Raw genomic sequence first — 25,873 nt, forward strand, 5'->3', positions numbered from 1 at the left:
TGGGGCCGGATTCACGTATATCTTCTTAAGAAATTTCTTAAGATAAATTCTAAGAAGTGCGTAAGAATGTTCTTAAGTGCAATTCTTGAAAAAATCTTAAGATATTCTCAAATATGTTCTTAAGAACATCTTAATTTCTTTCTTAAGAAAAAAAAAAAGATACATCTACCTGAGTGAATACATGGCTGGAGACGCATTTATAAACACTTCAACGTCTTTTTTGCGGTTTCTGCAGATTATCCTAGTCATCATAAGCACGCACATTTTCGTCACGACCGTGTCTGGCGCTCGGCTTCATGTTTTTAATGCGCCGTGTTTTTGAACCGTTACTTTTAATGGGTCTGTCTTAAGCTTTGGCGAACAGTTTATTCACTTTTGTGTTGTATTTTGTTGCCTTGTCTGAATGAACGCTTCCGTTATGTTTGTGCGCTGCTACAGCAAACGCATCCTGCACATGCGCTAAATACGGCCAAAGATTATGTCGTTTTTTTTTTGTTTTTTTTTAAATCTCCCTATCTGACTCGATTTTGTCGAGTTGCTACTAAGTTTTGATGACGGCAAAAAGTAGGGTCATACTCAGGCTAATCATGAAAGATAATTGTTTACATTATCAGTCATTGCTGTCACTTCAGCGAACTCGTGCTCATCTCTAATAATAGTCCTAATATGTTTTAGATATGTAGCTAGTAGTGTTGCAATGCTTTAATATAACAGTTAATTTGAAATAACCCAATCAATCAATTAAATAATTATTACTATTTGGGATTTAAGACAAGTCTCGGGCTATCCTAACTTTAAGAAGTTATTTACGGTGGTTTTTAAGAAGATTCTTTTCAAGAATTAGAATTTTCCTCATTTATGTCTTAAGAACAATCTTAAGTAAAAAGATGATTTTTTTGGGAATACAAAATATTCTTAACTTTTTTCTTATTTTAAAAAATAAGAAGAAAATGGCAGTTAAGAAGAAATTTCTTCTTAAGAATGTTTCGTGAATCCGGCCCCAGAACCTTGTATAAAAACTGAAGAGAAGCACCACCAACATGAAGCTGGGAAGAGAGAAATTCTGGAGAATCTATAGATTCTGTTTGAAGAAATGGCATCTGATCTCTTGTCAGGTGTTCTCCAAACTCATTAGACATTGTTAGAGAAAACTCAGAACTGTATCTCAGAACTGGAAAATGACGTTGCTATAATTGGGTGCCAATAATAGTGGCCAATGTGAACTAGAGAAAATATTTATTTCCAAGTGAGATTTCATCCTTTGGTTCTATTGATTACTTCAATGACAGGTTAGAATTTTGTGAATTTTTTTAATGAAAGATCAAAAGGATAAATTATGCAGATTTATTTTCACATCCACTTTTGCTTATATTTACCAAGGGTGACAATATTAGTAATAAAAATCTGACCAGCCCACATTAAAGAAAATAGTCCGGCCCCTGTGGCATTAGCCAGAATGCCATGCCTATATCCAGCTGGAATTCAAACGTCCCCCCACCCCCCCTCAAATACACTCCCCAGATTTTGTACCTCCCCCTGCCCCCTAAATAGGCCTATGTATATATATATATATATATATATATATATATATATATATATATATATATATATATTTCAATGTTCAATATTACAACTGTCTGTAGTACATGTTTTCTAACACTAGTCAGAAGCAATGCTCCTAATTTCACTTTATGATGAAAAATACAAAGACAATAAAGACTTTTAATTCAATTCCATTTAAAAGCTTTATTTAGTTGGCTTTCAACTATTAAAGCTAAAATTATTTTTCTTATGCAAATACATCAGTTGACCACAAATGTTGTTAATAAAATATAAAAAGTAAAGATAATGTATTAATAAAAAACTAACATTTAATAATGACTCAAAGCAAAATGATCATTAACTACTTAAAGTAAAAGTGAAAACTAATGAGACTAATCTCTCTCCTTCTAATTTACCAGTAGTGATGAGTATACATATACAGTACATGCCAGACCAGTATGTGTAAATCTGCCAGAGATATTCTGCATGACTGTGTATAGCAGATGATTGAATAAAATGCTTCTCATGTGCAGTGCAATGATATGGTTATTTTCCAGGGTGGATCCTCTCATGTGTTTTCAGATCTGATGACTGACTAAATCTCTTGTTGCAGTGTGAACACTCATAAGGTTTCTCTCCAGTGTGGATCCTCTCATGTGTTTTCAAATGTACTGACCGACTAAATCTCTTGTTGCAGTGTGAACACTCATAAGGTTTCTCTCCACTGTGGATCCTCTCATGTGTTTTCAAATGTACTGACTGACTAAATCTCTTGTTGCAGTGTGAACACTCATAAGGTTTCTCTCCAGTGTGGATCCTCTCATGTGTTTTCAAAAGAACTGACTGACTAAATCTCTTGTTGCAGTGTGAACACTCATAAGGTTTCTCTCCAGTGTGAGTCCTCTCATGTGTTTTCAAACGTACTGACCGACTAAATCTCTTGTTGCAGTGTGAACACTCATAAGGTTTCTCTCCAGTGTGGATCCTCTCGTGTATTTTCAGGTCCCCTGACCGACGGAATCTCTTGTTGCAGTGTAAACACTCATAAGGTTTCTCTCCAGTGTGGATCCTCTCATGTGTTTTCAAACCTACTGACCGACTAAATCTCTTGTTGCAGTGTGAACACTCATAAGGTTTCTCTCCAGTGTGGATCCTCTTGTGTATTTTCAGGTCCCCTGACCGACTAAATCTCTTGTTGCAGTGTGAACACTCATAGGATTTCTCTCCAGTGTGGATCAACTTATGCAGTTTTAAATAAGTTACTGAAGTAGAAATCTTTACACACTTGGAACACATGGATTCTCTCACACCAGTATTTATATTCTCATATACTTGCAAGCTCTGTAGATGCCAAAAATTCTTACCACACAAATGGCATGAATGTGGCTTCACCTTTGTATGAACTTTCAAGTGATTTCTCAGACCTGAAGCAGCTAAATACACTTTACCACATTGATCACATGTGTGCTTCTCTCTAGTGTGGATGTTCATGTGCTCCTTAAGGCTTGATGAGCGTGAAAAACTCTTCCCACATTGATCACAAGTAAATGTTTTTTCTTCAGTATGAATTTTCATGTGGCGCTCAAGATCTGTTTTTCTTGTGAAACTTTTTCCACACTGAGTGCAGGTGGAACATTTCTCTGCTCTTCTTTTCTTTAAATCTTTCTGTTTGGCTTGAGAGCAACTCAAAGGTCTTTCTCCAGTTTTAAAATGATTTTTCTCCTCAACTTGACTTGATTCTTCATTCTCCTCTTTTTCTTTAATCAACTCTGAAATACAAGTAAGAAGGGTTCATTTTCAGTAACTTGTTATAAGCTGAAAAACATGAAAAACTAACATTTGAGAGTAGTGCCAATAAGTCCTACAGATGGTGGCGCCAGAAGCAGATTTGGTAGAGCTGGTGTGTGGGATATCAATAACAAAGATAATTTAAAGGGGCATATGACGCGGTTTCCTTTAGAGTGTTACAAGCTGTTTGTGCATTAGATACGATTTGTGAAGCTGCAAAGCCTAAAGTCTCAAAACCAAAGAGATATATATTATAAAAGTTGAAGGTCCCATATTGTCAAAATCTAAATTTTCTGGCTTTTTTCATGATAACTGAGGTCTAGGGGCTATGTAACTACCATATAAGTTTCAAAACAGTCAATCCACAGTAAACTGCACACAGCCTGCTTAAAGTAGCTGTTCCTTTTCACAAGACGCAGTGACTTCTGTAAAAATGTGACGTCTGATCTACTCAGTCACCACCTTTAGTCACCACCCCGAATACCAACCACCGTCCCACCCTCCTTTTGTCAAACCCCGACAACATTGCGTCCATTTCATTGCTAAGCAGCATCAACACAAAAACAAGTATGAAAACCCTGTTCAGTCGATAGATGTCAAAACTACATCATTGCACAGGCTTTCGAACAACGTAAATATAAGAGACCAGTGTTACGTCAACTTCAGCCTCTTTCACACAGCCATTCCGGAAAATACACGGATAATGTGTTCTAGAATCCTGCGCAGGACTGTTTTCTTTATCCCGCTCCCGTCGTTGTATTGCTATTATTCAAGAGATTCATGTTTGTTTCTTTCCTTGGCCTGCAGGTATTCTGACACACTGTTAGGGAAGATGAAGAGTAGCCTGGGCTACCGTGCATTTCTTTAGACTTCAAGTACTTAGATTTTGGCTATTGAAGTATTCCATAGGCTTGAATGGTCCTGGTGTAAATGTGCAGAAAGCATGTCTGAAAGTAGCTAGCCTATGAGAACACAGAAAGACAAAACACACAATACATTTGAATATAATTTCATTTTTTATTAAAAATGTTGTACCATCACACGGCACATAAAAATAGACTGCTTTGCAAAAAAATACAATGATAAACTACATGAAAACAGCAGTTTTGCAATTATTTGGTCGCCGCTCGTACCACCAGCGGTCCGCAGGATCCAACAACCAAGCCCGTGGCTGCATCGCGGGGCCGCAGGCCCTCTCGCGTAGCCGCTGCTTACACTCCAAGGCGCCAGATCACGCCATCTCCACCACCCTTCCAGGCGTCAGGCATCTTCCCCAGCGTCCTCTTACGCTACAGCCCTCTCCTCGGCCACAGCCAAGGGAAAATGGACCATAGCCGGGCTACGCAAGACGCTTGCGAGCTCCGGCGTCGTCCTCCCACGCCGTTCCTCCAAAGCGGATCTCCTCGGCCTCTACGCATCTCTCCAACCGAAGGAGAAATCAAAGTCCACCCCTCCCTCCAGGGCCTCACTCAGACCACCCACAGGGCTCCCTACTCTACGCCAGGACGCAGCAAAAAGCCATCACAGAGCTTGGGCCACGCCCCGAACGCCGCAGTCGCCAGCCAATGCCCTCCTTCTCGATCTTCCAAGCGGAAGCTTGCTGCTCATGCCGGCGGAGAACAGGCCATCGCCTCTACAAGCCGCCGCGGTAGCACGAGCTCGCCCACACCGGCGGCTAATTCCCGTCCGCAGCTTTTGCCCCACCATTCTCTTAACTCCATTCCCCTCCCATGGCCCGCAGCACCGCCATCCAATCATAGCACGAGCATTCCCCTGCTCATGGCACAAGCACCGGTGCCCCCCATACCCCCTCTCTTCTCTTCTTTATTTTTCTCCGCCCCAGGAGCCGTTCCTAGCGCAAGCCAACCTCTAATCTCGCAGACTCCGAATGCCCGCCATTCTCCCTCTCTTTCCTCCTCTTTTTTCCGTCCCAGGAGACGGCCGCAGCGCAGACTTACCTCCACTTACAGTCCCGGTAGCCACCTTTCCTCCTCCTCAGACCCGCTTTTCCTTCTCATTAGCCTCAGCCACGCCCCTTCCAGCATCTCCAAATGCTCTAGCGCAGGAACCTCCCCTGGAACCCAACTCCATCAGAACCCAGATTCTGGCAGAAATTCAGATCGCTGGCACCAGAGGCGGACCCGTCCCCAACCCCAGTTCCTCCTTATTCAGAACTGATATTCCCGTAAACCACCCTCTGAGACCCGTCCTCGAAGCCTCCATCAATTCCATTCTCCAAACTGTCTCCCCTAGGACTCTCCAATCCTACCTTACAGCATGGAAATGTTTTAAACATTTTCCCCTCTGCCTATAGTTTGCCTTTGCCTGATTTTTCCCTGCTTATTTATTTCTCATCTCAACTCCAATAAAAACCTCCAAGCCAGCTCCATTAAAGGATACCTAAGCGGAATCCAGTTTTTCCACAAACTGTTATATGGCTCACCTTCATCCCATATAACCAATTCGCAGACCTCCCTTCTCATCAAAGGTATCCAAAAAAAACCCAGCCCAACCGCCCAGACCCCAGACAACCTATCACCTTAAAAATTTTGAACAACTGCATCTCCACCCTCCGTAAAGGTTACCATTCCATCCTCACTGCCCGCACATTAGACGCCATGTTTATCCTGGCTTTCTTTGGTTTCCTCAGATGCTCTGAGCTCGCCATTACATCTGGCTTCAACCCACCCATCCAAACAAAGAAAGGCCACTTCATCTATATTTTAAACCTTAAATCACCCCTCCAACCATTTCAAACCCTCCTATCCTTCCTCCAGCTCAGAAAATCTCATTCCAAACTCCCTTCCGACCCTCTCTTTACAGACGACTTCAACCGCCCCACCACACACTTCTGGTTCCAAAAGCACCTTAAGTCTGTCTTGCTTCTCTCTGGTACCCCAGCCGAAAACTTTTCCAGCCATTCTTTCCGTATAGGCGCAGCAGCCACAGCCGCTCAAAAAGGCTTCTCCCTACAGCAGATCTAAGCACTTAGCCGCTGGTCATCAGAAGCTTTCAAGAGCTACATCCGAGCAGAAAGCTCCTTCATCAAGGAAACCCACCAAACCCTAGTCAGTCAACCCATTTTAACGCCAGCCCACTCCCGTCCACTTGATCTCTAGCCCACTTCAACCATCCCCTCTGTGTCCTTTCCCCCACTGCCACAGCTGCGCCGCCCCCGCTGGAGCCCCCCGCTTATTCCCCTTATGCGCATCAACTCATAACGGTGAAATGGGACTTTCGTATTCGCTTTGCGACCCTCTATCGGCCATAACAGCACTATGTAAGTTTGGGTTGTCGGGTCGCGGTTTTTTAGTTCAAATAAGACTACAAATGCGACCTGCTTTAGGGCAGGCTTCACAAAAGGTTTTCATACTTTCATAAAGTCATACAACATACTCTACCTTGTCAAAAAGCCGGTCCTGGATAGCGGTAATGGACAATTCCCCTTCCAACCTGTAGCGTTGGGTGTTGAGGGAAAAGTTACTTAGTGTTGCTTTAACTTTTACGCTGTTTATTATATGTAAGTGCGAACTCATGAAATTGCTGTGGAGGAAGAGAATGTTGCTGATTGACTGCGGTCCCAATCCCGTGCGTCTCTCTTCCAATTTGCGCCGACAGACACTAAAGGCCCGCTCTGAAGGCGCACTGGATGCGGGAATACTAAAGATGAAACGTGCCAGCTTTGATAGCGCTCTTTGTTGAACTTCCACCATGGAAGCACGCTAGAGCCCTGCACGGGCCTTAAATCTAAGCCCTAGCCCGGCCCTGGCCCGAGACGCACAGGCTGTAGCCCGGCCTTTGTCCGACAGTTTATAAAAAATTTTGGCCCGAGTCCGACCCAAAGCCCATCTTTATTTCCGCCAAACAGCTTATACTGTTACAGCGATTAAAATAGACCAGATTTGTATTTAATAGAAAGTTTATGTTTTTTCGTTTCGTTTTTTTTTTTTATCAGAACAATTTAGAGAAATGTTTGGAGTTTTTTGATTGTTTGTTTTTTAAATGTAAGTTTTAGTTTTGTGACATCGATATCCAGGCGGTATGTGGTCCACAGTGAGTTTACTCAATTTAACATATGTGGGTCAATGACGTGGCATGTCAATTCTGGTGTCCAAAGCATATTCATAATATTAAAAATGTATACATTTTTAAATGCATTTCATTAAATGACTCAACTTTCCCCTCTTTAATTACTCTTGTGAGAATTCATTATAAATAATTAATCTTTAAGGAACTATTGAGCTCAAAAGTCCCAAAACGTCATTCCGGGTAACTGTCCCGGCTTAAAATCTGAGTACAAAAATACAATAAAAATGTAAATAATAAAAATACAAATATTTAAAATCTACTTGGGCATAATTGTATTGATGTTTTAAACGATACCTGCAAATATGGTTATAATACTAAGTTTAATTAAATTTTAATGACAGAAAGACTTTTGTCCCCAAATTGTGATTTCTGTAATGTCATTCCTGGATAACAGACACCAATGACCATTTTAGACCATAATGCATTGTGGTATGTCATGTGACATAATATTGTATCAAAAAGAAGACCCTGAAGGAGCACCAGAACAAGTGCAAAGGGGAGTAAGCGTCTCTTAAAATGATGATATTTTGACCTTTTCGGTCACTGATGCACTTTGTAGCAAAATCATGTGTCCTTTTGGATAACACCGACAAACTATTTATAATGTTTTTATATAAAAAAACTATCTATTTGATCTAAAAGATTACCTTAAAGCGATGATGGCTAAGTTGTAGTTTTCCATAGGTGGTTAAATTAGTGCCTGATTATAAAGAAAAATATTTGTTTTGTCATTCCTGGATAACAACATGTCATTCTTGGATAACAAAAAAACTCTGTTAGCCAGGACATGTCATCCGTTATCCAGAATGACATAGGCATAACAATCTAGTTTTTAATTAAAATTTGTAAACTTTTAGGTATAGTTATTATAGTTATATTATTAACATTAACATTATTTACATAATTGTATGTTTTTTGCCGTATTTTTGCTGTCATTCATCTTGATTTCATATGATTCACATTTAATTATCATTGAATTGAACTTTTGTAATGTTAATGGTCAAATCATGAATAATGTAATCATTATTATTAATATATCCACATTTGGTAATACTTTATAACAACTACACGTTATTAATCATTATTTAAGCATCATTAAACAGTTAATTCATTAATAAATTTACGATTTAAAATGCAGCTATAAATTCTTAATGCTTGATTTATAAGCCTACCTACAAGTATGAAATTAAAGTATGGAAATACAATTATTAAACACATTATAGATATGCTTTTAAATCAAGAATAAAGCATTTATAGCTGTATACAAACTGCTTATTAATGTTTTTTAATGCTTTATAAATGATGAATTAACTGTTTACTAATGTTTAACTAATGATTAATAGCGTGCCGTTATTATAAAGTTTTACCCATTTTAAAACTTTTGTATAGCTTCTGGTGTTTTAAGGTCAATTCTGTTCTTCCAGATGCCTCTGTCTAAAAAAGAGAGGCAGAGACGGTTCAGAGCCAGAATAAACACAGATGCAGAAGCTAGGGCTGAGTATCTTGGAAAAAAGAGAGCAAGGTATTATGGTGATGATTCAGTGGAATAATAATGTGTCAGTAACAAGCAAACTTGAAATATTAAAGGAACACTCCACTTTTTTTGGAAATAGGCTCATTCTCCAACTCCCCCGAGTTAATAAGTTGATTTTTAATGATTTTTTTTTGCTACTGTAACATGGCTGCTTCGGCCATGTTACAGTAGCAAACTTCCTTGACTATTACGCCGGAATGGAAGTGTAGTTCCTAATCTTATCAGCCAAGAAACTCGCAGCTTTGCATTTCCACCGATCTTAGTACACAATATAACTACAGAAGAGTCAAGTTTTAAATACAACAAATATGGAAACTCGTTGGTCATTTTTGAACGCGATGCTATTGGTCTAATAGGATTCAATGATCTATGCTAAGCTGTGCTAAAAGTGATATCGCCAGAACAGGAAAGCGGCTGAATGGATTTCAAAACGGTAAAAATCAACTTATTAACTCGGGGGGAGTTGGAGAATGAGCCTATTTACGAAAAAAGTGGAGTGTTCCTTTAATCGAAATAGGTTCACACTCATTTGCAATAAGCCTAAATGTTTTAGCGGTGTAATGTGTTATTACACATTATACACTATACCCCTGGCCATTGTTTATGAAGCATAATAATTTTACAGATTTACTGTAATATTTAGAAAATACGATTGTAATGAAATTGGTGTGATTACAACCTGCATCTAATACTCATTATTATTATTATTGTGTGTAGCTACTACAAATCAAGACCAGTTCCCAAAAAGCCTGTTGTACTTTTTTTAAATCATTAAAAACTGTGAGTTTTGCAACTGTCAAGTGTATCTTACTTTGTTTCAAGTTTGAGTGTTGGAAAGAAAAATTATACTGATGATGGTTTTTATGGTAATCCTGAAAAATATTGCAGAATGTCATTCCGTCTAACAGTATGTCATTCCGGCTAACAATGACACAGGCAATTCATTTAACCCATATTTGTGTGTTAGATTACACAATTCAGTTTTTTGTTGAGTTAATGATAAAACAAGTCTTATTTACTTTATTGGAAAACATTTTTAAACATTTTCCATTTTTTTTTTAATTTGGTTCTGAATTTTGAATTAGCAGCAGCCAAAAATGAGCCTGTGCCTATATGAAATCCCAAATTGATTATATTAATTATGAGTAAAATGTAGTTTTCTGAGCACTAATTGTTTGTTGAGCTCCAAATATGGAGATCAGTACATTTGTATATGCCAACAATGGTAGAAATGTAATTAATTTAAAAATTCATTACGTTACCCAGGAATGACATTTTCATGAGGATTCATCAAAAAAATGGTTAATTACATTATTGAAATGTGTAAATATCATTGCATTACATACACAACACTGTAATAAGTATAGAAAGTCCTAACATTTAAATTTTTTGTCCGTCCTTATCCGTCATTCACCCATATATCAAATCAACACTTGACTAGTCTACAATGCAATCCACAGATATAAAACAAACATCAATAAAAGTTTATACATTTAAAGTTTATTATCACCATCTCAGAACAAAGGCATTTTGAACAGGGCAGGCAGCTGTGCTGCACAAAACCGGAACATACAAAGTCGCAGTGGTAAAGTAAACGAATAATGAACAAATATATAAAGTAGTGTTGTCAAAAATATCGATAAATATCGATAATGAAATATCTGAACGATACCAATACTAATTTCCCGAAGTATCGATAATAGCCGAGCTGTCACTTTCACTTCTCCACAAAGGTGAGTTGACAAACACCACACGTGACTGCTTTGTTTGATAAAGAACACAGCAGGAGTGCTTTCTGGAAATATTTCGGATATGAAACAAATGAACATGGAAAGTCGAAGTACACAAGCAAGCCAATATGTAATAGTTGCTACAGAGCAGTGCTAACAAAAGGCGCTATCACCACTAATTTCGCAAAGCACCTGAAAGACAGACACCCGGATTTTTTATAAAGAAGAACTGTTCTCATTTTAAAATTACTGAATCATTAAATAATATTGCCTATTATTGTTGCTAATTTGAGTGTTGTCCTGTTTCTTACCGTAGTTCGTTAATGTAATCAGATTGAGGAATCTTAGACGAGTAAATACTTTAACTGCGGTCAAATGTAAATTAACTGCGCTTATTTAAAATAAAAAAATCATTACTTAAATTCTGCGATTTGTCTTAATGTCAATCCAGTGAGCAACTTAACATTGTTTTCGTGTGTGATGCACGCATGTTTGCTTGCGTTGATTGTTGATTAATCCGTTGATGAATCCGGCATTAAAATCTGTTCATCAAATAATGTTAATCTATTAACCAGCATTTATGAACGATGAGCAATGCATTTGTTACAGAATATTTGAATCTTTGATAATGGTAGGTAATAAAAATACAACAGATGTGTAAGCTCTGGTCCAATAAAAAATATTAACAGATATAACTTTGGATTTTAATTAATGTATTAGTAAATTATAGTTTAAAGGTTGTATCAGCGATTTCTAGCCTAAAACATAAAGTGTCGATTTCAGCTGAACTTTCTTCACGATCCGCTCGCTGCCTGCCCTATAAATTGTCTGTGAAAAAAACGCGTCTCTCTGGTCAGCCTAGGGTCCAAATATCTTTTACCATTAACTTAAACTCTAAGATTATTAAGATAGTTTAGTTAATTTTAAAAGTGTGGGTTAAAAAGAAAAAAAAAGTTTACGACCTACACTACCAGTTGTATTTGAACAGCGAATAAAGTATGAAGCTCTAACTCAAATGAAGCTAAGAAGCTGAACAGGGCTGTAGCAGTGTACAAATGCATACTGTCACGTTTCACACAAAGGAGGTCTGGGTCCAAGTGCAGGGTAAGGGTTTTAATTAAACAAATAAACAAACTCAACTAAACCAAAAGGCCAACACGGCACAATATGACATAAACTGAATACTAAAAGAACAAAACAAGAACAAGGTCAAAAGCCAGAATCTAGGATACAAAATACACAGAGGACAAAAGACAATGCAGACATGAAGCAGGATTGAGAAATGAGAGTTCTTATACCAAAGTCCAAATGGTGAACAGCTGTGAGTGATTGGTGTTGATGACAAGGACAGGTGGACAATCAAGGAAGTGTAGTGAGGACAGCAACCTCAGGTGGCTGAGGGAAACCCCACAGCCCCGATCATGACAGTACCCCCTCCCTACGGAACGGCTTCCAGACGTTCCCAAAAGTCTGGAGGGAGGAGGTACGGAGGTAGGCAAGTCAGGGGGAGGGATGGCGGGCCAGGACCGTGCAGCGGGGTCCCGCAAACATGCCTTGCCGCCAGCGGAGCCTCAGCCGACGTCGTCGCCTCAGGCAAGGAGATAGCGGACGTCGCCGCGTCCGGCACGGAGTTAGCGGACGTTGTCGCGTCAGGCAGGGAGTTAGCGGACGTCGTCGCCTCAGGCAAGGAGATAGCGGACGTCGCCGCGTCAGGCAGGGAGTTAGCGGACGTCGTCGCCTCAGGCAGAGAGACAGCGAACGTTACCGCCTCAGGCAGGGAGACAGCGGACGTTACCGCCTCAGGCAGGGAGACTTCGGACGTTGCTGCCTCAGGCACGGAGATAGCGGACGTCGTGGCGTCAGGCACGGAGTTAGCGGACGTCGTCGCCTCAGGCAAGGAGCTAGCGGACGTCGCCGCGTCAGGCACGGAGTTAGCGGACGTTGTCGCGTCAGGCAGGGAGTTAGCGGACGTCGTCGCCTCAGGCAAGGAGATAGCGGACGTCGCCGCGTCAGGCAGGGAGTTAGCGGACGTCGTCGCCTCAGGCAGAGAGATAGCGGACGTTACCGCCTCAGGCAGGGAGACAGCGGACGTTGCTGCCTCAGGCACGGAGATAGCGGACGCCGCCGCCTCAGACACGGAGATAGCGGATGTCGTTGCCTTCCCGCGGAAGAGCGTCTCCGCCCCCGCCGCAAAGCAGGGACACCTTCGCGCAGCCTCGGCACTATAGGCGTCTATCCGCGCCAGACAGGCGTAGATGAAGTCGAAACGAACAGCTGACGCCGCCTCAAAATCCATCCCCGCCGTGTCAGGAACAGAGCGGGTGGTCGCCGCCCCCAAACATGCGTCCGCCGCCTCTTCAAAAAAAATCCTTCCCGCTGGACCCATCAGCGATGTCTGCATTCTGTCACGTTTCACACAAAGGAGGTCTGGGTCCAAGTGCAGGGTAAGGGTTTTAATTAAACAAATAAACAAACTCAACTAAACCAAAAGGCCAACACGGCACAATATGACATAAACTGAATACTAAAAGAACAAAACAAGAACAAGGTCAAAAGCCAGAATCTAGGATACAAAATACACAGAGGACAAAAGACAATGCAGACATGAAGCAGGATTGAGAAATGAGAGTTCTTATACCAAAGTCCAAATGGTGAACAGCTGTGAGTGATTGGTGTTGATGACAAGGACAGGTGGACAATCAAGGAAGTGTAGTGAGGACAGCAACCTCAGGTGGCTGAGGGAAACCCCACAGCCCCGATCATGACACATACCTCATTGTCATGTTCTAGACTATATTTATCTTTAAATTAAAAAATAAATTTACCTCCTTAATATTGTGGCAGTTTTTTTCTCTGTGGAATCGGAAATAGTATCGAATATCAATATTTTTTCAAGGTATCGTATCGAAGTTAGAAATTCCAGTATCGTGACAACACTAATATAAAGAATAAATAATAATATAGAAAACTTCAAAAACACAACTTTACCACGTGGCTTGAAATCTCTGTGCTGCGCAGAGTATGTGAGCGGAGTGGAGCAGCAACAATTTCCCCCAGCGCTCCTTGCATTTAATAATCGCTCCGCTCCAGCTCCACTCCTCGCTCACTGATATCAGAAACACCGCTCCGCGTCAGTATGTTTTGTATATAATTCAGTATGTTTGAAATGTAACAGTCCTGTTCATAAAATATAATAAAATAAAATAACAGGAGAGTTTCAAACACTAGTGTGCAATATTTGTTCTGACCACAGCTAATAATTGTCAGCATTAAAAGAGTATTGCTGCTTTATCCAGTGCAAAGTTTGTAATGATCCATCTCTAACACGCTAGCTAAACATGTTTAACATATGATTTCCTGCTTAATGTGCAGTTATATTACGGACCATTGGCATGAATTGTCCATGATGGAGCGGTGGTGGAGCGTTCTTGGAGAGTGTGAAAACCATGAGGCTCCGACTTTTAAAGATTCAAAATCACACCGCTCCACTCCGCGCTCCACTCATACTCTGCTATGCGCGAGTTAGGCATCACTGGCGCTTCCGGGGACCGCACGCATTAAATCTCATTAAACTTTTTTTTTTTTTTTTTTTCTAAAGCAGGCCCGAAGCCCGATATGCGTGCAAGTTATGACGTGAAAATTGGCCCGAAGCCCGGCCCCGACGGGCTCGGGCTCAAAAGCACGCTGCCTGGGTCTGGGTTATCAGAGAGCCGGGAGCTGAGATATTCAGCCATTTCATTATCCACCGGCTTTGGCACTGAAGCAACGGATGTATCGTCTTTCCAATCTGCGAATCGGTCTGTGCTTTGCTTTTTGTCCGATCCCGCAGTGTTTTTTTTTTAGCCGCCCATTCCCGCACGCAGCAAAGTTCAAACCGCCCGCTCCGGCGAGATTTGCGTTGGGTCCTAATCTCAATGCAGCCCTCTAATGTGTTCCATGATTTGTTGCGGAATTGTTTAATTTGGTTCATTCACAGTTGTTTTCCGGAATCTATGCGTGCTCTACACACAACCCATAAAAACATGTGACATTTGGATGTGAGATCATCAGTGCAACACTGCCTTTATGGCATTTGGTTCTGGCTTTTGTTCACACAGCACTCATACCCGTAATTTTCCGGAATCAGCGCTCACTGTGAAAGGGGGAAACATTAATGATCCTTCTGAAATATCCTGTTGAGTATCACCAAGCCACAGCAAGCTCTGGGCTAGGCTACAGCATACATGACCGTAGTTACTTAAGGTTGGCCTGGCTGTGTGTCACTCAGAAAACAACAGGCCAATCAGAAGAAAGGCTCCTGAATATATATTCTTAAGGACATCAACAACTTAAATAAACCACCAGAAATGTGTACAATATGGGACCTTTAAGACTTAGCCACAACTCCCTGAAATGGCTCGTTCAAACACACCCCCACTTGTCCACATCACCGGGTGAGTAAATGTGCGTAACACCACCCATATAAATATGAAAAGAAAAAAGGCGTAACTTAACCGGCTGTACTAGTTTTGCAGCGCCATGTTGTGGAGACGCAGTCCGTTTCATTGAAAAACTATACATTCTTTGTTTGGCCTTTCAAATACAAAAACAACTATAAATCAGTGTTTTAAGTTATATTTACAACACTGTTCTGGAACAGTGAAATGCAAATATTCGAGTGTGTAATGCGCATTTTACGGAGAACTGTTTCCTGAACCTGGGAGAGCACCTCACAATGCCAGATGTTCACAAAGGGTTAAGGCTATAAAGTGGGCCAATCACAATGTTGCATTAACAGTCTGTGTTTATGACTGACGGCCTCTAAGTACATTTTCATATTTAAAGAATTCAGTACTGGAAACACTTCAGGAATGTCGAAGTCGTCATCTGATTCGTTGAATTAGATCGGATGTCCAGGAGACGCGAGTGTTGCGTTTATTTTTCGGTCCGCTGGGAGACAAAGCGCAGACTGATTTACTCTGTGTTTTGCTAAAATGTGCTTATGCAGATGCCATTGTTGTTATACACATTTATGATGCTCACAAACAAATTACTGACTTACTGCTTGTTCTCCCTCTACTTATTTAACTTTCAATGCTGGTTATTTCAGTGACTGACTGTTGCATGCCCATCTGTTGTTGTGGGGGCATTTCCACGCACCGAAACGTGACGCTGAACGAAGCGAACTGTGATTGGTTGTTTGACATGTCTGTCAAACGGCCTTATGGGCGGGCGGGCCTTGGCCAATCAAAGCCAAGTAGGGCTCGCTGCAGCCTGCGGTGGACATCCAACCCCGCCCACATCCATGTGTGACGTCAGACACCACGCCCACGTCAATGCGTCATTGTGTGACTCCCCTCTCCATCGGTAGCCTTAAAGCGGTGCATTTCAAAATACTTCACGAAATTTATCAATGTAAAGTAGCTCTTTCTAAATTCATGGACATTGATAATACCTGCATTTTCTGAAAACACACATGAGGAAGACTTGTGTCATTTTGCAAGGCAAATATTATAATCATAAACAGAAATTTGCTAAATGCATACCAAAATGTAATTTATTTTTATCAGAAATAGAAGTTTTTAAAAAGTCTTTAAAACAAATGAATACATTTGTTGTTACATTTCACAGAGAACTTTTTTTCTGGTTATGCTCCCACAATATAATTTTTGTATATGTAAGGGAAAAGGAAGAAAATTTGAACTATTGTTTAGTTGTTTCTAGGTTTTAATTTAGTTTTTGTTTATTTATTTACTTTTTATTTATAAGTTTTTTTTTCTCTCTGTATGGTATTAGTTTCCCCTCTTAATACATATTGTATTACTGTATACAGATTAAGCTTGCATTTTGTGTATCTGGATTTCTATTTTTTTTTTTTTCTATTTTTGTAATGTCCAATTATTCTTTAATAAAAAAAAAAAAAAAAAGAATCCCGATGTTGCATGTGTAAGAATGGCGGAAGTATGCTGTATCGGGGATGTAAACAAAACAGTTTGCATTAAATAATACAAATTACAACTAATTACATTCGAACAGCCGGTAAAACGCTTGCTTTGGTTGATTAAAGTTAGGAAAATGGTAATTGGTAATAAAACATTTAAACCTTACCCTATTTGTTTGTGTAATGACATAAATTCACGTTTATTATAATCGATTTTGACATAGCTTAGACAAGATCAGATTAGACGGACAATTAAGTTTTGTTATTGTAAAAGTAACACTTAGCATATTTTCATTTTCATCTAATTCTCTAAAGATATGTCCACAAATGTGAACATTAGGGATGTAACGGTATTGTAAATACCGTCATACCGCAATAACAAATTTTTTCGATACTACCGTGGTCGCATGACTCGATTAAACAATAGATCTTCTGAGAAAAGTTTGCTCAGGCGAATGGAGCGAATGGGAGGTAGCGGGAACTACATTTCCCATCAGCCCAGGTGTGGCCATCATCCTTTGCGGTCTGTTGTCACTACAGACTGTAGCAGCAAGGAAAAGAGATGGAAATGGTCGAACCTGCTCCGTCTGAAGTGCGTATGCGTTACGTATTCTTTTCAGCACCCATGTTAACGGATTAGAGCGTTCACATTGCACGCGGTTGATCTCCGGCAGTACGTCCTAGAAGCGGTGCCTTTGCAGCACTGCAGTGATCGTTTCGGCACCGAGTCTATTTTTTGCTGCGCTGTATGCGCTGAATTAATGTTACAGTGCATTGTTCGCTGTAAAAATGAACATGGATTGACACGGAAATGTACCACAAATGCATATAAATGAAGTCTACTGTGTTTCACACTCAACACGTGGCTTTTTGGCTAGGTTTAAAATAAGGAAAGGTGCAGTTTTAAATAAACTAGGCAACATAATAGATGCACTTGTCCAGGTAGAAAAGTTCTTTAAAGGATTGTTTTGAATAAAGATTTAATGCGAAAGAAAGGCATGAGAGCCTACTGCACTGCAAAAATGCTTTTCTTACTTAGAATTTTGTCTTGTTTCCAGCCAAAATATCTAAAAATTCTTAAATCAAGAAGGATTTTCTAGACAAGTAAAAATTATTGTCTTGTTTTCAGTAAAAACAAGTCAAAATTAAGTGAGTTTTTGTTCAAAACATGCTAAATAATCTGCCAATGGGGTAAGAAAAAAAAAATCTTATTTCAAGCAGACAACTAGATTCAGACAGCTCATTCAGCTAAACTGATTTGACTGTTTTTTTACATGCTTTAATAATTTTTTGTTACTAAAATTGAAATATTTAAGTTTCTGTTTCAAAGTTTACAGATAGATGGCTAATTTGTATGCCATTGATATGTTCAGTGTTCATGTAAACTGTTTAATAAACACTTCTGGCACTTTTTTTGAGTCTCTTCATTAGTTTTGTTTTTCCTGTAAATGATTCAATAAATACCGTACCGTGCCATTCATACCGAGGTATTACCGTACCGTGAAGTTTTGATACCGTTACATCCCTAGTGAACATTGCTAATCATATTATCACTATTTTAATATGTGTTAATACTATTTAATATGTTGGATGTGTGACGTGTTTGAACATGGGCGTGGCCTCTGGCGTCACACTTGGATGTGGGCGGGGTTGGATGTCCACCGCAGGCTGCAGCGAGACGCTACTCATCAAAGCTGCCATGAATTCCAGACCTTCAGCCATCAGTCTGAAGGTCTGGCTACGCAAGACTACTATGCGCCAAGAAATGGTATCACAACACACACTTAAGTTATTCGGCCAATCACAAAGCACAGATAGCTGGCCAATCAGAGAACACCTCGGTTTCCATCAACAACGTGTTTTGTAAAAATCAAAGTGTTTCAAAAAGGGAGGGCAGAGAAGAGCAACAATAATGTTCAGTTTGTGGAAAATAACATGTTTTTTAAACCTCAAACTGCATAAACACATTGCATCACAACAAATACACAAAATAATGCACTTTTTAGCATCATCATAGGATGCTTAAAAGTGCATAAAAAGTCAATCATAAAATTACTACTGTTTTGAATTTAGAAGCGCAGTTACTGAAAAATATTACGTCTATTGCTTGGTAAGACACATTTGACAACGAAGCACTGAACTTGAGTTAGGAGACATGCAAAAATTACTTTCATTAACATTAGTGACATGAAAATCTAATTTTCATATAGAAAATGTATATATTCTACTCTTACTATATGTACCATTATCAACTGACCAACAACTTAAGTGATTATAATTGATGTGCGATTCAGTCGCAAAGTGAAGAAAAGTTTGGCGTTTTGAAAAAAGTTTCTTGATGAAGTGTTGTTTTAAAATAGTTATTTTATCATTTCAAAATATAAAGGAAGTCAAAATGAATGACTAATGAGTCAATAAGTGCGCCTCTGCTGCCATCTACTGGTTATTTTACATAAATGTTTTTTATTACAAAAACATTATTTTGATATATATTGTGTTTGGTCCCATTAAAAATATAATTTAAACTGGATTTTAGAGCTATAAAGTGCTGGAAATAGTTGTATGAAATACTTAAAAGTCATTGAAAAGTGCTTGAATTTCTCTCCCAAAATGTTGTACGAACAAATGTTGGACTATTTCTGCCGCACCACTAAGACTACAGTTAACACTACTGTTCCTGCATCAGCCTTGTTTGATCTGTTCATAAAAGAATTGAGTAACACTTTCTTTGAAACACGTATTTATAATGCATTTTAAGAGTATTCTTACTGCATTATATTGAATGCATAATGCATTATAAAAAAAAACTTATAGTATGTTGTATCATCTCAATAGTATAAATAAGAACTGTTTTAATGTATTATAATATTTACTTATTTGTGGTTATAGCTTTTAAGGCTATGATTAACTCCTCATAGTAATAACGTATTATAAGTCTCAGTCTTAGACAGTTTTTGAGAACTAACTCTGTAACTGCATGTCAGCTAGCAGTAATTATTATTAGTATTATGTAATACTACATAATATGAAATGAAATATATTCAAACACTGTATTTTGAAGGTTCCCCAAAAGACAAACTGATATGTAACTTTGCAAGTATGTGAATCTACTACCTAGCCTCACCTTAATCTAAGTTTACTAATAATCTAAAGAGTGTTAGTTGACATGTAGTTGCAAAGTTGCTCCTAGTCAATAGACTAGGGGGACCATCCAAATAAAATGTAATATAATGTAAAATAAATAAATAAATAAATATATAGGCTAGAGCTGCACGATTAACCGCACGATGTTGTGAGGTGCGTTTAGTCAATGAAGCCGGCACTTTGATTAGTAGTAAATCTCCATCACGTGCGTTCAGCTGGAGCGGCAATTAATACACAGAGACGTAAATCACTGACAAGCTACGCCAAATCGCGTTCAAAATCGCATTCGATTTTGAGCGCGATTTGGCGTAGCTTGTCAGTGATTTACGCCTCTGAACGCTCCAGCTGAACGCAGCTGAACGCACGTGATGGAGATTTACTACTAATCAAAGTACCGACTTCATTGACTAAACGCACCTCACAACATCGTTCGATTAATCGTGCAGCCCTAATATAGGCTATGTATATATATGTAATACGATATATTCCATTTTAATTGTGTCAGTATTATTAAAGCTTTGAAAGCCTGATGTACCACAAACAATCATTAAAGATGAAATGAAGATTAAAAACCAACCTTCTTGTTCCTCATGTTTTATTCTCAAAGGTTCTGGTTCCTGTTTTATTCTCAAAGGTTCTGGTTCCTCCAGTTTTATTCTCAAAGGTTCTGGTTCCTCCAGTTTTATTCTCAAAGGTTCTTGTTCCTCTTGTTTTATTCTCAAAGGTTCTGGTTCCTCCAGTTTTATTCTCAAAGGTTCTGGTTCCTCCAGTTTTATTCTCAAAGGTTCTGGTTCCTCCAGTTTTATTCTCAAAGGTTCTGGTTCCTCCAGTTTTATTCTCAAAGGTTCTGGTTCCTCCAGTTTTATTCTCAAAGGTTCTGGTTCCTCCAGTTTTATTCTCAAAGGTTCTGGTTCCTCCAGTTTTATTCTCAAAGGTTCTTGTTCCTCCAGTTTTATTCTCAGAGGTTCTGGTTCCTCTTGTTTTATTTTCAAATGTTCTGGTTCCTGTTTTATTCTCCAGGTTTCTAGTTCACTCATGTTCTCCTCACTCTCCACTTTAACAAACATCTTCACAGCAGCAGATCTCAGTTCAGCTCAAACCTCTCCAGATATTCCTGCTCACTTCCAAACCTAGTCACAGCTGTGAGGATGAGAATATTACAGGTATTTAGGCTACTGACCGGATTCAAAAACGGTATTTTTCTATTTACAGAAACTTCATTTCTCACAGACTGAACTAAAACCAAATCACAACAAAACAACAGAGAGCAGTGAAAAAAATCTTCTTCTTCTTAGGTTTAATGGTGTTTATCAAACAGAAGTGTGTGTGTTAGTGCCACCCGCTGGACTGGAGTGTGAAGCGCCAAAAGGAGGGAAAATAATGCGGGGATATTACTGTGCGTGTACAAGGTGCGCTATTTTTTTTTTTTTTTTTAAAGCCGATCTGCACAAAAAAATGAAAATTACTTCAAATTAAGACTCATATAATGGTATTTGATCGGCATCAACAGTCTTTGTGAGTGAATATTAAAGGAGAGAAAAAAAGAGAATAATATGCTTTCCTACAATATACAAAAAAGTATTTAACCCACAATGCCCCAACCTCAATCTACAGTTTAACTGAGTCCCTACAGGATGGACAAGTACAAAAACATTTGTTTCTAACTTTAGATTGAACAGAAAAATGTGTCTACCCTTGATTTCCTTTTGCCATCCTCTCTGCCATTCATTTATTAAACTTGATTATGAACTTTTCTGCATCTTGGCAAAAACCATGTCAACAAATTTAACTGTTACTCCTCATCTTCCCTTTTAACAGTGAACAGTTAAGTTTATAAATACAAGATACAAAGTGCATTCATTAAAAAGTATAATTGTGTACTATCAGTGTTATGATTTTAGTGAAGTTACAAGTTTTGAAACCAAAATACGAGCAATATTTAGTTAGACCTGTAGTAAACTCAGAAGAGAAGATCAGGAGACTCTTGATTGAGATGCTACTGTGTGTCACTGCAGTCATCCAGACTGACTAAAGACTCAATCACTGTAGTTTTATTCAGATTTCAGGATCATCATTAGAAGATAAAATATGCAAAGGATGTAAACAGTTACAGGAATTTGCCCAGATTTACAGCGACTCTAATCCAATCAGCAGAACTATAGACTCATTATCACAGAGATCAGGGAAAGTCTCACCTTCAGCCTCTGCATTCATATTTAACTCAGATATTGATCAGAAACAAAGACACCAATTAAAGAAATGAGGCAGAAACATCAACAGCCAATAAAGACAAAAGATGACACTTACTATGATTTCATATTCACACACTCCTAAAGCTAAATATATTAATTTAAAACGAACTGCTCACATCCTTGAATACTGTGTTTAAGCTTGTGGTCTGAGAGCTTTGTCTTCATCTGTAAGAACGGCCTCCTGAAATCTAAATAAACTCCAGTGATTGAGTGCTTTAGTCAGTCTGGATGACCACAGCGACACACAGGACCAGCTCAAACAAGAGTCTCCAGGGGTCCGTTCTTCGTACCTCGCTTACTACATCCAAGATCAAATGACACATCCAAGATCAAATGACACATCCAAGATCAAATCATCGCGCTAACTATGAGCTCGCTATTCCGGTTCTCCGAACGCACCTGTTGTTGATGATTAGTATAGCTGGATGAAGTTATTTGAGATCACTGGGTGGCTTAAAAGGGGCTACGTATCGATAGTAGAAACATTGATGGGCAACTCTTTGATTGGTCGGCGAACATGACAAAGGAGCTCGCTCAGTATTTTTCTGCAGCAGAGCAAGAACTCTTGATTGAGGGATTTCAGGAGTTTCAGAGTTTATTTAAAACGCAAGGGAACACTGCAAAGGCTGGAAAAGCAAGGAGAGAGGGCTGGCAAAAAGTAGTGAACACATTAAATGCGTTAATGCTGCCCCGGTTACATGTTTTTTCCTTGATATGTTATTTTATTCATATTTTTATTTTTTTATACACTACCGTTCAAAAGTTTGGGGTCAGTAAGGCTTGTAATAGTCTTTAAAGAAGTCTTTTATACTCATCAAGGCTGCATTTATTTGATTAAAAATACAAAAAAAAAAAAACAGTAATATTGCAAAATGTTTTTACAATATAAAATGTTTTATTATTATTATTATTATTATTATTATTTTAACATACTTTAAAATAGAATTAATTCCTGTGATGATAAGCTGAATTTTTATCAGCTATTACTCCAGTCTTAAGTGTCACATGATCCTTCAGAAATCATTCTAATATGCTGATTTATTATTAGAATTATCAATGTTGGATAATATCAACAGTTGTGCTGCCAAATTTTTTTTGGAACCTGTGATATATATAAAACAATGTAAATTATTTATTATTAACTTTTAATACATTTTTAATTATTAACTTAATACATCCTTGGTGAATACAATTATTAATTTCTAAAAAAAAAAAAAAAAAAAACATTTACTGACCCCAAACTTTTGAACGGTAGTATATATTCACATATATTTATATGCAATTTCTTGCAAGACACTTTTCTTTTCCCACGTGAGTCAGTCCGCGTCAGTCGTGCTCTTTAACCAATCAGATGTGACTTCGCCATTTCAACCAATCATAACCCGCCAGGAGCGCAGCCTAAATCCTGTTTACATGAAATAAACCTGCTCCAGAGCAGGTTTAAGCTTGCGCACCTGTTGCTATGACAGCAAGTCCAGGATGAGCTTCGAAGAACCGAGCGATCCAAGATCATGCCAAATCGTCAACAATCAAATCCAGCTAACTTAGTTAGCGAGGTACGAAGAACGGACCCCTGATCTTCATTTTCCTGCAGGTGTATTAAAGGTATTTTGTTTTCAAAACTTCTAACTTCACTAAAATCATAACACTAATACAACATGACATATTAGATTTTTTTCTGATGGATGTACTTCTAGTTAAAGTTTCTAATAAACTGTTTATTGTGTCTTTATTAGCCAAACTTTTCAATGTTAACAAAAGAAGATGTTATGTTAAATGTTAAAAAAAGAGGAGTAACAGTTGAATATGTTTTTGCCAATTAACGAAACTGAAAAGGTCATAATCAATGGACTATTTTCCTTTTAAATTTGCCATCACACAACCTTGGTAAACGTTACACAGCAGCATTGACTAGTTTAATGTGAATTTAATGGCAAGGTATATAAACAGAAAGCATAGTCTTATAAATGAACATTAATAAAGAATATTATTAATAGATCTACAATGTTAGTAACTTTAGAAAAGCATCATCACATGAGTACGAAATTCTATTCTATATACAACATTTCTATGATATATTTGTGATTCTAGAGAGCAGTGCACCAATGGGACTTTTATTTTGCTCTGGTGATGTGACGTCATAAAGATGCGCCGAGCTCCTCGTCTGTTTGTGATTCACCTGAAGAAAGGTTTGTGCTTTTAAAGTTTTTAAACCAATGGACATTGTTGCGTTTTTAAAGCGTTTTTACAAGCTATGTAAAATAAATCATCCTTATTAAATATAACGTTGAAATTTTTTATCCAGTGTTACTGAAGACGTTAGCCTTTAGTAACAGCCTTTAGTCTCATTTCGCTCTCTCATGAATCAATCGTGTGATGATAAGAAGTGATGAGAGAAACTGAGAATCCGAATCATTTGAATCAAATCATTTGTGAAATGATTCAGTGATTCGATCCAGCGGCATGCGGACTACAAACGACAACAACAAACACAAACGAATGAATCACAACCGAGAATGATTTCATGAAAGTGTAATATTTTAGATATGAAAAAACAAATAATTTAGTACCAAATATAAATAGCCTAAAATTATAATCGAAATATGAACCTTTGGTGTTATTTGTATATATTTTATAATTTTTATATATAAGTCTATTAACTCTCTGACTGTCTTTCCAGGGCACTGACTACTGAACTAGGAGCTGATTGAGACTCACCCAGAGATTGAGTTTGCATTGATTTTTCTATTATGTATTCTCATCTTAAACAGGACACAGTGTACAAACACACAGAAAAACACCTGGAGAATCAACAGAGATCCACGTGACACTATTACAAAGATGGCGTTTATTAAGGAGGAGAGTGAAGACATGAAGATTGAAGAAACATTCAGAGTCACACATGAAGATACTGAGGAACAAACAGGTTGGTTTTTATTCTCAAAGCTGAACTCATTCATTTGGTCCTTATTAAAATGTCCAGCTCTATAGAAAAAAAACATATTTTGTGTAACATTAAACACAGTATCTACTTTTGATTAGAAAACAATGAAAGCGGTATCTGACAAAAAAAATGTTATTTTGCTTGAAGCAAACAATGACACTTCAGTTTTTAACTTGACATTTGTTTTATTAAGTGATTTTTCTGCTATCATCAAAAGTGTGATATTAAAATGTAAATAGCAGTGAATGTTCATTACAACAAGCAATAAATAATCATATTTCAGAAACACCAGCTTGTAGCTTGTTAACTGAAAATGCAGGACAGTCACATAGTAGTGCATTACAATAGTCCAGTCTAGACGTCATGAATGCATCAACTAACTTTTCTGCATCTGAAACAGGTAACATGTTCTGTAATAGTTACTCATTTTGTATTTTAAATATGAAATGACGTTACATGTACTTTGTTACTCTCCAACTCTGGAGCCAAACAATAAAATAGAAACCGAAAATCTCTCATCGTAACCTTTGTGGGTTTAATTAGGAAATATTTCTTACTTGAATGCTGCTTTTAAATTCTCTAACGTGAAGATGAACATGGAAGATTATGTGTGGGTTTTTTAAAAGGAGTGTTTTTTTATCATTATATAGTAGTTGTGATAAAAGCACAACAATATACATGTTACAAATAATTGTTTTTATTTATAGCTATAATTAATGATTAAAATTGGAAGGAAATGTGTTTAATAGAGACAGATCAGCAGCAGTATTTGTATCAATGAGACTGGTAACAATTGGCTACTTGGTAAAAAGATGCCAATAAGCCACATATTTTAAATGTACAATCTTTATGTTTTCTTACATTAATTTGAAGATTCAATGTGAAATTGTTTATTGTCAAATAGTTTTTTAATTAATTGACAGCATTAGT

General features: G+C 38.2%; 1 protein-coding gene across 1 annotated transcript in view; it reads right to left on the minus strand.

The window, feature by feature from the left end:
* LOC141326062 (uncharacterized) overlaps positions 1–20,897 on the minus strand; it is a 629,392-nt gene extending 608,495 nt beyond the window's left edge. The window contains 3 exon segments of the mRNA XM_073834763.1: positions 2,034–2,804; positions 3,048–3,311; positions 20,325–20,897. Of these exon segments, the coding sequence (XP_073690864.1) occupies positions 2,034–2,804; positions 3,048–3,311; positions 20,325–20,814 (1,525 nt within the window). The 5' untranslated portion in view covers positions 20,815–20,897.
* Positions 20,898–25,873: the final 4,976 nt, after the last annotated feature.

The sequence above is a fragment of the Garra rufa genome, chromosome 2 (genome assembly GCF_049309525.1).
Source record: "Garra rufa chromosome 2, GarRuf1.0, whole genome shotgun sequence".
In the NCBI taxonomy this organism is placed as follows: domain Eukaryota; kingdom Metazoa; phylum Chordata; class Actinopteri; order Cypriniformes; family Cyprinidae; genus Garra; species Garra rufa.